Source organism: Erpetoichthys calabaricus, chromosome 7, assembly GCF_900747795.2.
Source record: "Erpetoichthys calabaricus chromosome 7, fErpCal1.3, whole genome shotgun sequence".
NCBI lineage: Eukaryota > Metazoa > Chordata > Cladistia > Polypteriformes > Polypteridae > Erpetoichthys > Erpetoichthys calabaricus.
The window spans coordinates 149,741,819-149,757,887 of NC_041400.2; the positions used below are offsets into that span (position 1 = coordinate 149,741,819).

The 16,069-nt window shown below is 36.6% G+C and overlaps 1 protein-coding gene across 1 annotated transcript in view; it reads left to right on the plus strand.

Moving 5' to 3' along the window:
- Positions 1–16,069, plus strand: part of dapk1 (death-associated protein kinase 1) — a 219,140-nt gene that overhangs the window by 150,571 nt on the left and 52,500 nt on the right. Inside the window, exons 12-16 of the mRNA XM_028805545.2 lie at positions 8,884–9,003; positions 11,383–11,481; positions 11,705–11,803; positions 12,276–12,374; positions 13,884–14,081. Of these exons, the coding sequence (XP_028661378.2) occupies positions 8,884–9,003; positions 11,383–11,481; positions 11,705–11,803; positions 12,276–12,374; positions 13,884–14,081 (615 nt within the window). The remainder of the gene's footprint in view (positions 1–8,883; positions 9,004–11,382; positions 11,482–11,704; positions 11,804–12,275; positions 12,375–13,883; positions 14,082–16,069) is intronic.

Consider the following 16,069-nt stretch of genomic DNA (forward strand, 5'->3'; position numbering starts at 1 on the left):
AAGCCTGAAAACTAACACAAAAACTAAATTGAGACTAGATGGGCTCTTCAGAAAATATAAATCAAGACTTTCCTCATAAGCCTGAAAACTAACACAAAAACTAAATTGAGACTAGATGGGCTCTTAAACCACTAGAGTCAGGAAAGAAAGTCAACTTTGGTGAAATCATGAATAAGTTACCTACAAGCTGTACTGTTTAAATGGTAAGGTGGGAATGTAAGAACGTAAACCATGGCTATACTCTCAATTTATACTCCATCAGAGCCTTTGATGCAGCAAGTGTGTCTTTGCTTGAAATTGTGTATATCCATCCTGTTGCTGACACAGGTTCAACTACTAAAAGCACATCCTGATGATTCATGAAAAGTGTATCAGGATGGTAATGGGAATGAGTAGGATGGAGATGGTCCACGAGGATGTAAAAGTTCAGTCTCAACTCTTCAGTGCTGTGCATTGTTTCCTCAACACATTCTAACCACCTATTACTATCATATGCAACCACAACATAACCTTTGATGCTTGCAAAGTCGAGTGAGTCCCTACGTGTGCACACCCTTTCAATGCTGATTTTGGTGTATGCTGAAAAGGGTCTGACATCCACTTTGACAGTTGACAACGGACAAAAGCGATCAAGTTTCAGAGTACCAGGAATAATTGTTGCTGATTGGAATCTCTTCATTGGATATTCAGCTTCAAGTTGGTACATCTCTGTTGTGGCAAATTGGCAATGGATGTTCCTGATTCTACACGTCACAAATTCAAACAGCTGGTGTGGAATTAGAATCTGCCCTTCAGTGAGTCCTTGTAAACTAGCTTGTGCAATAAGGTGTTTAACTATCACTCCAGCTCCATCACATGGGCCTTTGCTGTGTGATGTTGCAAAGAAGTGCACAACCATCCGAAAAATAGATTATCTTTAATCTCTAATAGGTCTTATCAAGGAACTGAATAAGCAGCTTCTGTAAAAGGTGAACAGCAACAGTGTTGTGTGTTGCAGTCTGAGATGATGACAAAGCTGACTTTCTCCAATTTCTTTTCACCTTGATGACGGGAGATAAAAATACTCACTGAAGTGAAATGACTGAGCATAACCCTGAAGTACAAAACTGTAGTTTTCTGCAAAATATGCCACAACTAAGACTGTTCCTGGTTAAACCAACTCATGAGTTTGCCAAAAAAATGTAGTCCTGACTCAGAACTTTTGGAAGACTACCCAGGAATGACTCTAGGAATTAATCAGCTGACTGGCTCTTTGTCTTAAGCATAGACCGATCAATTGATGTCCATTGCTTATACACCACATTGTCAATCATGCTGTTTTCCATGTAGTCCTCTAGTTTGCTAAGGAGATTAGTAGTTCCTGGACATTCTGAGCAATCCTGAAGGAAACATCTGATGCTGGAGGGTTGCATTGTATTGGTCCACTGAAATGATATCCAAAGCATTAGTCTTGAATCAGCTTCCTCTCACCATCAGCTTTCACTGACACACAATCTTTCATTCCGGGCATCTCCTGACTGACAGAATCTGACAAGTAGGAGTACTTTACCACTTCTTCTGTACTTCTGGGAAGTGTTTTACCAGACTCTGGATTAGGCATTGACATAATTCTATGTTCTTTCACCAACATCTTGGATGTCCGTGCCATTTTAGTGGAAAGCACCAAATTCCTCCTCGATTTTCCTCACACTCCAACTTTTTGGTAACATAGTCAAGACTTGTACCTTTTCACTTTTTGAAGTTGAAGACTTTAATTTTTCTTTTAGCTGTACTATCCTTTTCTTTCCATCTCTTTATATGAACTCCATAGTTGTCCAGTGGCAACTTCTAACTTCTTGCTCAAGCTACTTACTGTCAATCCTCTGTGCTTTGAGTTCCACATACAGTTGTGCTTGAAAGTTTGTGAACCCTTTAGAACTTTCTATATTTCTGCATAAATATGACCTAAAACATCATCAGATTTTCACTCAAGTCCTAAAAGTAGATGATGAGAATACAGTTAAACAAATGAGACAAAAATATTATACTTGGTCATTTATTTATTAAGGAAAATGATCGAATATTACATATTTGTGAGTGGCAAAAGTATGTGAACCTCTAGGATTAGCAGTTAGTTGGAAGGTGAAATTAGAGTCCGGTGTTTTCAGTCAATGGGATGACAATCAGGTGTGAGTGGGCACCCTGTGTTATTTAAAGAACAGGGATCTATCAAAGTCTGCTCTTCACAACACATGTTTGTGGAAGTGTATCATGGCACGAACAAAGGAGATTTATGAGGACCTCAGAAAAAGAGTTGTTGATGCTCATCAGGCTGGAAAAGGTTACAAAACCATCTCTAAAGAGTTTGGACTCCACCAATCCACAGTCAGACACCTTGTGTACAAATGGAGGAAATTCAAGACCATTGTTACCCTCCCCAGGAGTGGTCGACCAACAAAGATCACACCAAGAGCAAGGTGTTTTTCTAGTCGGCGAGGTCACAAAGGACCCCAGGGAAACTTCTAAGCAACTGAAGGCCTCTCTCACATTGGCTAATGTTCATGTTCATGAGTCCACCATCAGGAGAACACTGAACAACAATGGTGTGCATGGCAGGGGTTGCAAGGAGAAAGCCACTGCTCTCCAAAAAAAACATTGCTGCTCGTCTGCAGTTTGCTAAAGATCACATGGACAAACCAGAAGGCTATTGGAAGAATGTTTTGTGGACAGATGAGACCAAAATAGAACCCATCCATCCATTTTCCAACCCGCTGAATCCAAACACAGGGTCACGGGGGTCTGCTGGAGCCAGTCCCAGCCAACACAGGGCACAAGGCAGGAAACAATCCTGGGCAGGGTGCCAACCCACCGCAGGACCCAAAATAGAACTTTTTGGTTTAAATGAAAAGCATTATGTTTGGAGAAAGGAAAACACTGCATTCCAGCATAAGAACTTTATCCCATCTGTGAAACATGGTGGTGGTAGTATCATGGTTTGGGCCTGTTTTGCTGCATCTGGGCCAGGATGGCTTGCCTTCATTGATGGAACAATGAATTCTGAATTATATCAGAGAATTGTAAAGGAAAATGTCAGGACATCTGTCCATGAACTGAATCTCAAGTGAAGGTGGGTCATGCAGCAAGACAACGACCCTAAGCACGCAAGTTGTTCTACCAAAGAATGGTTAAAGAAGAATAAAGTTAATGTTTTTGAATGACCTTAGTCCAATCAAAATGTTGTGGAAGGACCTGAAGCGAGCAGTTGATGTGAGGAAACCCACCAACATCCCAGAGTTAAAGCTGTTCTGTACGGAGGAATGGGCTAAAATTCCTCCAAGCCGGTGTGCAGGACTGATCAACAGTTACCAGAAATGTTTAGTTGCAGTTATTGCTGCAAAGGGGGGGGTCACACCAGATACTGAAAGCAAAGGTTCACATACTTTTGCCACTCACAAATACAGTATGTAATATTCGATCATTTTCCTTAATAAATAAATGACCAGGTATAATATTTTTGTCTCATTTGTTTAACTGGTTTCTCTTTATCTACTTTTAGGACTTGAGTGAATATCTGATGATGTTTTAGGTCATATTTATGCAGAAATATAGAAAATTATAAAGGGTTCACAAACTTTCAAGCACAGTTGTATGAGGTCTGCCTCACTTTCTTTTTACTGGAGATTGAGCAATCAATGACAAAGACTGTTTTAAAACGGCCAAAGCAACATTGGCAAATTAACCTTCCTCTCCAGATGTTGAGGGACCAGACATAGTTTTAGGATCAGGAGGGTCTGGTAAGTCACTACTAGAAGAATCAGACTGACAGATATGGTTGTTAGAGTGCGAGTTTTGATAGTCTCACACAGCAGTTTCTATAGATGTGTTTCTGTAGATGTGCTGCCCTGGCCTTAAAATGAGACCTGGGTGATCCTGCATTGTTGTCTCAGGCACATTTTAAGAAGACATTTGTAAGGGTTACAACAAGATTTCTGATCGAGTCTAAACAACTTCTGCACTGAAGACATTGTGGAAATGTATGCTGCTACGGTAAAGACATTGCTTTTATCTCCACCAGGTAATTGACAGCATCTGCTATTGATTGATTATACCTGACTGATTTTCATGCCTTACTCCCTTCTGATTAATGCAAGATGGTGCATTGGCATTTATTAGCCACACTGGAATGGTCCCTTTACACAACCGCCATTTTGACATGAAATAGTATGGCAAACACAAGTGTCACTAATGAAAATAGTGAAGCGTCTGTTCAGTTTCAGTGTAGCATAATTGGAACCTTAATTAATGTCACTACTTACACCTGTGCTTGCCATACTATTTCATGTCAATATGGCTAGAAATGAAAAAGGTCAATTAGTGATAGAAATGCTACCCATAAGTAATTATAGTTCAGCAACGATTCAGAAACCATAGACCTAATTTTCTAGCGATGTTCATAACATTATAATGTAGCTTTTGTAAAAAAAAATTAAAATAGTTTTTTTCTCTATTCAAATTTTCTAGAGATGTTCATGAGCTAGCTTTAGTAAAAAATTTAATAGGTTTTTCGCTATTCAATTTTTAATATGATAATCACTCATAGCATGGCAATTTTTCATTTTGGGGATAGCATAGTATTTATGCAAAATAAGGAGCTGGAAGAGACCTTTAAAACGATATCAGAACAATTTCTGTGCAACTTATATTTAGGGAAATTTAGCCAGTCAAATTCATAATTCTCCCAAGTTCAAACTTTGTTATCTTAAATCTCCCGTAATATTAATCTAAGACATGTGCAATTTCAGTTCCATGGGTTACTCATATGACCAAATAACCATGCCAAGTTAAAATCTGTGATGATGAGGTCCAAAAGTTTGATGATTTGGCATGGAATTACCCTCCTGTGGAGTTTTTAGATACTCCCAGGCCAGTCAATAGATATAATTGCTCAAAAGTCTTAGATCTGTACCTTAGTGTCCTTCCTGTGAGCCGTGCCAGCTACACTGCCTGCCTATAGGTTGCACTCTGGGACACACTAGCTATTGTACATATCCAAACTGCCTCAACCCTACTCCTCACAATCCAGGGAATTAGCAGTTCTACTGTAAAGTGCTCCTGTATTGCTGACCTTCTCACCCTGTCATAGAGGATGATAACATCAATCCTGCATAGGAACCTCATTTCAGCTACTTGTGTTGGTCACCACCTAAGTCTTCTGATCATAAGTAAGGATGAGGATGTAAACTGATCTTTGAATTGCATACTTAATCTGAGAATTGAACTACCACTATCCAGTACAACATGTGTAAAACAGTTGTTGCACCCATTTGTAGGTCACTCTCATAATCATGTCAACTATCACTTATGAATGAGACTTCGAGGTACTTGAACTTCTTGCACTTGGGGCCTCCACTTAACCTGTAGAAAAAATCCACTCCTTTTCAGAAGACTGACCTCTCAAATGTTGCCTGTACCTTGTCACCCAGTCCAGTGAAATGTTAAACTGACTGTGCTTCCCACAGTCCAGTACTCACAAAATAGCCTTATCTTGATCACAGGTGGACCATATGTGGCCACTCTAGAACATATATGTACAGTCATGGCCGAAATTATCGGCACCCCTGGAATTTTCCTTGAAAATGCACCATTTCTCCCAGAAAATTATTGCAATTACAAATGTTTTTGTATATACATGTTTATTTCCTTTATGTGCATTGGAACAACACAAAAAAACACAGGAAAAAAAGCCAAATCTGACATCATGTCACACAGAACTCCAAAAATGGGCCGGACAAAATTATTGGCACCCTTTCAAAATTGTGGGTAAATCTTTTTATTTCAAGCATATGATGCTCGTTTGAACTCACCTGTGGCAAGAAACAGGTGCTGGCAATATAGCAATCACACCTGAAGCCAGTTAAAATGGAGAAAAGTTGACTCAACCTTTCTGTTGTGTGTCTGAGTGTGCCACACTAAGCATGGAGAACAGAAAGAAGAGCAGAGAATTGTCTGAGGGCTTGAGAACAAAAATTGTGGAAAAAAATCAACAATCTCAAGGCTACAAGTCCATCTCCAGAGATCTTCATGTACCTTTGTCCACTGTGCGCAACATAATCAAGAAGTTCACAACACATGGCACTGTAGCTAATCTCCCTGGACGTGGACGGAAGAGAAAAATTGATAAAAGACTCCAATGAAGGATAGTCCGAATGGTGGATAAACATTCCCAATCAACTTCAAAACATATTCAAGCTGTTCTGCAGACTCAGGGTGCAACAGTGTCAGCTCGAACTATCCATCGACATCTGAACGAAATGAAACGCTATGGCAGGAGAGCCAGGAGGACCCCACTGCTGACACAGAAACATAAAAAGCCAGACTGGAGTTTGCCAAAATGTACTTGAGGAAGCCAAAATCCTTCTGGGCGAACGTCTTGTGGACAGATGAGACCAAGGTAGAGCTTTTTGGTAAAGCTCATCATTCTACTGTTTACAGAAAACGGAATGAGGCCTATGAAGAAAAGAACACAGTACCTACAGTCAAACATGGTGGAGGTTCTAAGATGTTTTGGGGATGTTTTGCTGCCTCTGGCACTGGATGCCTTGACTGTGTGCAAGGCATCATGAAATCTGAAGACTACCAAAAGATATTGGGGAGCAATGTATGGCCCAGTGTCAGAATGCTGGGTCTGCGTCATAGGTCATGGGTGTTCCAGCAGGACAATGACCCCAAACATACCTCTAAAAGCACTCAGAAATGGTTGAAGACAAAGCGCTGGAGAGTTCTGAAGTGGCCAGCAATGAGTCCGGATCTAAATCCGATTGAACACTTATGGAGAGATCTCAAAATTGCTGTTGGGAGAAGGCGCCCTTCAAATCTGAGAAACCTTGAGCAGTTTGCAAAAGAAGAGTGGTCGGAAATTCCAGTTGAGAGGTGTTAACAAGCTTGTTGATGGTTATAGGAAGCGCTTGATTTCAGTTATTTTTTCCAAAGGGCGTGCAACCAAATATTAAGTAGAGGGTGCCAATAATTTTGTCCAGCCCAGTTTTTGAGTTTTGTGTGAAATGATGTCAGATTTGGCTTTTTTCTGTTTTTTTGTGTTGTTCCAATGCACATAAAGGAAATAAACGTGTATACCAAAACATTTGTAATTGCAACAATTTTCTGGGAGAAATGGTGCATTTTCAAGAAAAATTCCAGGGGTGCCTATAATTTCAGCCATGACTGTATTTACAGTCAGGACAGAATTCACATTGTTCCTCCTAGAGCTGAGATTCATCTTCATAAGAAGTGTCTGTTCTAGTAACTCATTTTATGCTTTCCTGTAGAAGCTAAGGTGTGTGATCCCTCAGTACCTGGAACACATTGTCTTCTCTATTTATTTATTTATTTTAAGTAAATGTTGACTACCAACCCCAGGCCCAATATCTATTACTAATAAGTGCTTTCAGCTTTTCTACGTAAATGAATTTTCACACCTAATTCATCTGGACCAGTGGTTTTGATCTCTAGTGTGATTTTTTTTTTTTTTTTTTTTTTTTTATATAAAATAAACTTGCTTGTGATCGGGATCAGGTTGAACAAAATACATGTGACAGTGTCAAGAAACAAGTATCTGTTTCACGTGAGACCATCAATCAAGTATCCTTATCTTACACCACTAAAGTGATGCACACACTAACTTTTGACATGTTACTCAATGTTAATCAAGCATGATAAAATACACATTAACAGACATGTATAAAAGCTAAGACAGTAAGTAGACATGTGATTTGTGAGTAATTTGAGCTTACGTTCATATTGCGACTACTGGAGAGTTAATACGCAACAGCATACAATTAAATGAAAATTACATAAGTCGTCTGTCATAAAACTGAAACACATCAGTGTATGCCTTCAGCAGAGCTTGCCTTCTGTTGTACACTCGGTTATTTGAAACACGTTCTTTAGCACATAATCTTAGTAGCGCATCATTTTCAAGTAGTCTTCCAGCTAAAAATTATAAAAAATATAGCAGTGCATAAACGCAACTTTTGTCAACACTCCATGATTTTTCTCCCGGGGAAAAAAAGGTTTATGTACAATGAAAATATAACGGAATATTTCCAACAAAATTAAATAAACAAATAAAAGTGCAAATAAATAAAATACTATGAAATGTGAGTATAAATAAATAAATGTGTCACGAAATGTGAGTGCTACTTTGTGCTTTACGTGTCAAGGGGTCAAAACTGATACACATGTAGCTCACCGTATTTCACACTGGATCATTCACTTTCTCTGATAATAGAAATTACATTTATCACCCATTTTGACGCATTGACTTAGGCATAAGCAATCTACAGAAGACGATTCACCAATCAAAATGCAGTATGTGGTAGAGCCCACCCTCTCATTTTTGACAAGTGAAAACGAGTTTTATTTCAAACAGTATTTCATGATGCATTTGGAATATTATAGAGAAAAATAAATAAGCAACAAAAAACATATTTCATGACACATTTATTTATGCTTACATTTCTCAATATTTTTGTTTATTTGCGCCTTTATTTATTCATTTAAGTTTGCCCGAAATACTTGTCTATATGAAAGAAACCCTAAGCAGGTATATGGATTTTTTATTGTTATGTTTAGCTCACTTGAAAGTTTGCAGTGTGAAAGGAAACTGAGCTAACTGGGATTTGAAACAAAGTAACCCCCCAATTAAGAGCAATGTAAACGTGTTGAGAGTGAAAGTACCTTAAATCTCTTCAACTCAGGGTGGATAGTGAAATGTATTGCAAACCTTTAAAATGCTAAAATTCACATTCCCATATATAAAATTAATTTAAGCATAAGTTAACTATCCCGTGGTGGTAAATGTAAGAATTCAAGTTTGTAAATAATATTTTTTTTCTATTCTTGAAGGATGAAGAAGATTCTTTTGTGATGAAAGCAATCATTCATGCTATTAATGATGATAACGTGCCTGGATTACAGCATTTACTTGGGTCATTAACAAACTATGACGTCAACCAGCCAAACAAAGTAAGATTTTTCTCCATCTTACATCTCATAAACTGCATCTCTTTTGATAAGTAGCAAAAAAAAAAAGACAATTCTTACTAGTTGATTTTATATGTTTGTTTTACCTCTATTGTTAAATGGTTAAGTATATATTTTATTTACAAAGCAGTTATTTATGTTTAGTCATAATAATAAACTGTGCCTTTAGTTACTACTGAAGATAGTAAGATGGGTTTGATTTTAGCAAACTTTACACAGCTGTTTGAAATACAGTACTGTAAAAAAGTATTTCCCCTTTCCTGATTTCTTATCTTAAAGAAACATTTTAACACTGAATGTTTTAAATCAACTAAAATTGAATATTAAATAAAAGTTTTTTATCTTGTTAAATTTAGCTAATGAACAAAGTTATCCAACCGTAACTAGAACTGTATAAAAAAAGTAACTATCCCTGCTTACGCTTAATAACTCATTGCTTCTAATATACGAGTCAGGCACTGTTGCATTTACACCATGCAGAGTAAAATTAATGATTATATGTAATTTTAATGTAGTACACCTGGAAATTCTTCCAATTACTAGAAAGGCTGTGGTCATGATTGAATCCCTTAGAAGATTCAGCTTACTAAAGCGATGCTTAATTTATTACAGTTTTATCGAATGTTTAAAACATTAAAACATTTTCACAATTCAAAGTAAACAAACTGTAAATGGCAATTTTCCATCCAACCATTTTCTTCCCTGAGTAGAGCACCTAATGGTCACAGGACACCGGTACTGATCCTGACAATATATTGCAGAATATAGGGAAGTTTGGAAAATACCCACATAATGTTGGTACTGGATTAGTGTCATTTAACTTTACTTTGTTACACACATATCATCATTCATTATTATTAGCAGTACATACATCTATAAGAATACTGAGCTATAATATAACACATAATATTAATTCAGAATTCAGCAGGATCCCTGCAACTACTAGAATTCAAAATTCTTACAGCTCTGGGAATAAAAGTCTTAAATCTATTACTATTGACCCTGAAAACTTAAGTCATCTGTTGCCTTCAAGTTGCAGGTTTGTTTGTGATACACTGCAGTGAAAGTGGACTGGACAAACCAATAATTTTAGTACATATTTCAACAACATTGTTTAGACAGTTTTTGTCCTTAATGGTAAAGGTTTTTAAACCACCATATAAAAGTTAAATTGACAGCAGATTTAATAAATGGCTTTAACAATAGTGTTCTAGCTTTGTCAACTTTTAAACAACTGTTTCCTTGAAAAACATAGCCATGCTAGTCCCCTCTTACCCTTTATAAGAATTAAAATTAAGTATACATTGAGCATTAAAAACATTGTGTCATACAAATAGTTAGGACATGAAATAACTTTTCCCTACATTTTACTTGTGCCATCACATGCTTTCTTCTAACTTGTGTGCTAACTCCTGCTATTAAACTGCCGAATTTCTGAAAATGAAGAGTACCTACCATCTGTTCAAGTGAAGCTTGTCAAAATGAAACAAGAATAAAAGTGGGTAAGAATATAAAAAAAAAAGTCTTCTAAATAAAACACAACTTCCATTTCTATAGAAATGTATCTGCCACAAAGGAATGCAGAACCACATGGAAAATACCTGTAATGTGGTGTCTAATAGTGATTTACTAATGTACTATAATGACACTAAAGCAACAAACTCTTAAATGACACCTATCTAAAAATCCCAAGTACACCACGTGTGGCTCACTGAGTGATCTGCTTTGTTTTAACTTCCATGGAAGTTTTCTGAGGATCAGTCTTCTCCATTAAAATTCAGCTTTGAGCAGGTTTGAATGCTTGTACTTACTCTGTTACTGAACACTGCTTATGGAAATTTAAGAAGAGCAGACTATTTGTCCAAATATCTTTTAAGACAATGAATTACATTGTTTAGGTTGGCTAAAAGTTCAAACAAGGCCCAAACAAAGCTCCAATAATGGTACAGATAACCAAATATAAGAAGTGGGTATCTGAGCATGCAGAAAGTTTGCATTATTTGTCTCATAAAATCTTAAATAAAAGCTGGATGCTTGACAGAATTCGAAGAACAAAAAACTGTGCAATCTGGTCAGCCATTCTCAGTCATTCAGAGCATCACTATTATGTATTATCAGTACAGGTTTAATTGTACTGTATATTGACCATTCATTTGTGGATTCAGCTCTGATAATGTTACTTTTTAGACTGATTAATGGTTTTTGGCCCTGTGTGTGTTTTGTTTTTTTTTTTAACAAAATAACTGTTAAACAAGCACTGGCAAAAATTTTTTGAAAGTGCAATGTTATCAATTACATAATGTAGAAAATAAATGTATGAACAACAATTTTTAAATTATTTTTTCCTTAAATTTATTTTAGCATGGGACACCACCTTTGCTTATAGCTGCTGGCTGTGGAAATATTCAGATATTAGATTTGCTGATGAAAAAGGGAGCCCAGATTCATGCTTATGACAAGGTTAGTATGTCTCAGAACAAGATCGTTGAACTTTATTTTTGTGTTTTCATTTGGAGCACAGTCTTGTGCAGACTTTTATGTTGTTGGAGTAATTAACTTGTTATCATAAAAACAAGTAAAAATATTCGTTTCTTTTATACACATCTTTATATTTTTTGTAAATGTGTATTTTGTATTATTATTTTTTAAGTTTTACTAAGTAAGCTGTTCTCTCTTTTTATAGTCTGGTTCAAGTGCTGTTTATTATGCAGCAAGGCATGGTCACGTGGAAACATTGAGATTCCTGCATAAAATGAAATGCCCTCTGGATATTCAAGATAAGGTAAAGTAAAAAAAATAAATTATTACATTTTTTTTCTGTTTCAGGCAATAATAAAGTCTTTGCTTTAAATATTAAAAATGTTAAAAGATGAACACACTTTTTTGATAATTTGTTGATTAGGTGAACCTTATTATTGCTTTTGTGTTTTTGTTGATCGTCATAGAGTATAAATGGAAATGTGCCTTTCACTAGGTGAACTTTTAAGTGTATTTGCCATTACTGTTATAAACTGGAAAGCAGTTCTATATTTGTGCATTGTATTAACCCACTATATTGTAGATTTTAAATTTAAATTGTTTTTATTCCCTAAAATAATGTGTACTTTTAGTGAAAGGAAGCTGCATGTATGGCATGTCTTCACAGATTTAATTCAAAGATAAGGCATATGAAATGCCTTAATGCTCTGGAAATGTGGTAATTAATGCTTAAACTTTGAATTTTATTGTACAGTATATATTTTTTTTATTTGCAGTCTGGTGAAACTGCCCTTCATGTAGCTGCTCGATATGGAAATGTGGACGTTGTTACGTATTTATGTAGTGTCCAAGCTAATCCAAACCTTCAAGATCGGGTAAGTCTTTAACAGGGAAAAAAATTGATGAAAATTAATTCTTGTTTTTTGTCATTATGTTAATTATATTCTATTTTATGGCATCATGTGATATGTACCCATTAGGATTCTGTATCACTTTTGGTACATCAAATAAAATCATTTTTAGAACATATCTTTATCCTTAGGGACAGTTAAGTGTACAGTACATTAAAATTCCTGTTACAGCTCCAGTTATAAGTCTGTATACTTTAGGTAAAAATATGGATTTTGTAAAACATATAACTTTATGTGCATTTTATTGAATGCCTTTGTATATTATCATGTGAGTAACACCTTTTTAGTCACAATACCATGTCAGTATAACAACGGCCAAAATATGAACCTATGGCTTAAGTTTCCATTTGGTCAGTTTCTAACATTGCTCACCATTAACCGAATCAGCTTAATGTCTAAACTAAAATCAAGACAAAAGTTCTCACACCTGTACATTAGATTGTACTACGCACCCTAAATTTCAGCCACAGTAGTCACATTTCCTAGGCTAGGTAAAACTCCTGTACAGTCATGACGCCACACTTTAACAACAGAGGTACAATAAATGAAATAGAATAGCATCAAAACACAGTTGTAAGAGGTCATATTACAGTATTAATTTTGTTGTTAATGTATCAGTACTGTATTTTGATAATTATTATTCATTTATGTGATGTATGTATTATTCTAATGTTAGTTTACCTTCAAGTTAGGTTAGTTTAGGGTAGATGACATCAGGTGTACAGTGGTACTTGAAGGTTAGTGAACCCTTCAGAATTTTCCATATTCCTGCATAAATATGACTTAAAATATCATCAGATTTTCACACAATTCCTAAAAGTAAATATGGATAACCTAGCTTAACAAATGAGATAAAAATATTATGTTTGGTCATTTATTTATTGATCACCCAGTATTACATATCACAGTGTGGTGAATCAGAGAAAACCTAAAATTAACTTTTGAGTCAGCATACTTGTAGAGCAATTTCCACCACACCTTCCACTACAGTTGGGCGGTTGGGGGGTGGGGGGAGGAGGAATCCCAATTTGGCAAAGCAAAAAATAGTAGAAATAGCATTAACCACTCCTTAATATAAAACTGAATCAAGAAAAATGATAGTAAACCATTTACATTACACAACGGTTAATCTATATGTCTTAAGTACATGAATTCCCTTGTAATTAAAGATTTCCAGTCAAATAAAACAGCATAACATAATTTAGCATATAGATCGAAGATTATTCAAATATATGTATGCTGACTCAACATTTCATTTTAAGAAAGTTACCAAATATATGTATGCAGCATCAGCATTTCACTTTAAGAAAGTAAAGCATTCAACATCTGTTGATTAATTAAGACCTTTAATGACATCATGTACATCAAGACATTATTTCACCATATGACTGACTTCTAATCCTTTTAAAGGTAAGACCATTTAATGTAGTAACTAGTATGTTAATGTAGTAACTAGTATGTCTTTTTATTTAGGAACATGAAACTCCTCTACATTGTGCTTCCTGGCATGGTTATAATGCTGTTGCAAAATCTCTTTGTGAAGCTGGTTGTAATGTTAATATAAAAAATAAAGAAGGTGAGACTCCTCTTCTCACAGCATCTGCTAGAGGATATCGAGATATCGTTGATTGTCTTGTGGACCACGGGGCTGACCTTGATTCAACGGACAAGGTAAGCCATTTTTATATTGCATTGCTAAAAGAATGATCCTTGTCAAGAGAAATGCACACAATTAATGATATGCAAGCTGATTATAAGCGTTATATAGGCTAGACTTAAAAAATAGGTATTAATGTTTTGCATCAATAATTTTAGTACTCATTTTTATATATATTTAATGAACTAGTAAATATAATTCATTTAAACTCAGTTACCTTGAGTTTAATTTGATTATTTTGCAAGTTGTATTGAACACATTTTTCCTGCATTCAGTAAACAAGAAAGTTTATTATTTTTTAACAATTTGGCTAAAGCAAAAAATATGTTTTTTAAGCTGTCTAGAAAGGCATTATCAAGAACACATGCCTAGGTTATCATAATATCTCCTCTGTTTAATATTGTGACACACATTTCCAAGCATCCAGGTCTGTTGATTTCACAAATAAAAGCACAAGTAATCTATATATATAATTCACTAAGTCCATGGCAAGCAAGACAGAGCCCCGCCCACCAACAATTCACTAAGTAGCCGACCATGGCACGCAAGACAGAGACCATGGGATACACACGACAGAGCCCTGCCCGCCAAGTCTAACCCTCCTCCCGAGTCCACCCTCACTCTCGAGGCATGCAGCACTTCACCAAACACCGCCTCAGTCGCTTTCGTCTCTGCTACAGTCCACATGCACCTCTGAGCCATGTTGACTTTTCATTGTTCTTTTTGGTTCCAGCTGCTTTTCTATATATAATCCACCAAGTCGCCCAACCATGGGATACGCACGCAAGACAGAGCCCCGCCCGCCAACTCTAACCCTCCTCCCGCGTCATGGGGTACGCACGACAGAGCCCCGCCCGCCAACTCTAGCACTTACTGTCGCCGGTTGCATTAACAAGCAACCTTTGTGGCGTCACAGGCATGTACTTGCGCTGACGACAAATATGACTGCTCTTCCTCACGAGCAAGATTTCGCAAGACGGGAAAAACAAAACACCTGCAACATTACCTTCACATTGTTTTCCTTTTATTTCTGATCCTGTTCAACAACTATGTGGCGACATCGACTTCTCAACTGTGACTCCGGAAAAACTCAGTACGCGAGCTATATTAAGTGTCACCAACGAAGACTCGCTGCACCCTAATGAACAGGTACTGAAACTTACCCCTACCGACAAAGTAACTTTCACCAGCGTTGACTCCATCGTCACAGATGATCCCGCACATCAACTTTCATTCCCCGAAGGATTTCTTAGCAGTCTTACTCCCACTGGCATGCCTCCGCATAAACTCAGACTTAAAATTGGTTCAGTCGTCATGCTTCTCAGAAACCTCATGCCAGCAAGAAGTCTCTGTAAAGGCACTAGACTGACTGTTACCAGCATTCACCGCAATTTACTAGAGTGTAAAACAATCGCAGCTGCTACCTCACAAACTGTCCCTATTCCCCGCATTTCCCTGACCCCATCAGATTAAAATTTGCCTTTTACTTTTACACGCAGACAATTTCCTGTTAGATTGGCCTTTGCAATGACAATTAATAAGGCACAGGGACAAACTTTCAAAACGATATACCTGTATCTGCCAAAACCAGTTTTCAGTCACGGACAATTGTATGTTGCTTTCTCCAGAGTTCCATCTTTTCATTCACTCACAGTCGTATACTCAAACCCACCCCATTTGGACAACTGTGTCTTTCAGGAAGTGTTCACCCATCAATAAATAATTATGCTGCATATGCTACGCCGCGGATTGGCTAGTACAATTGAAATTCAGAACCTTAAACCTCAATTAGGCCTTTGCTTTTCTGATTTTTTCTGCTTTTGATGCTCTGATCTAATTTTTGGTATTAACTCTGAGCTGTAATTTTACAGTTATACCAGTGTTTAACAGTCATCTTCTGGTCTTTAAATTGTTGATTAAACCTTGAGTAGAACAAACTGATTGCTTGATTCAAAATTATCTTGAGAGGAATTCAGATAAAGTAATGCATTTATTTTTTGAT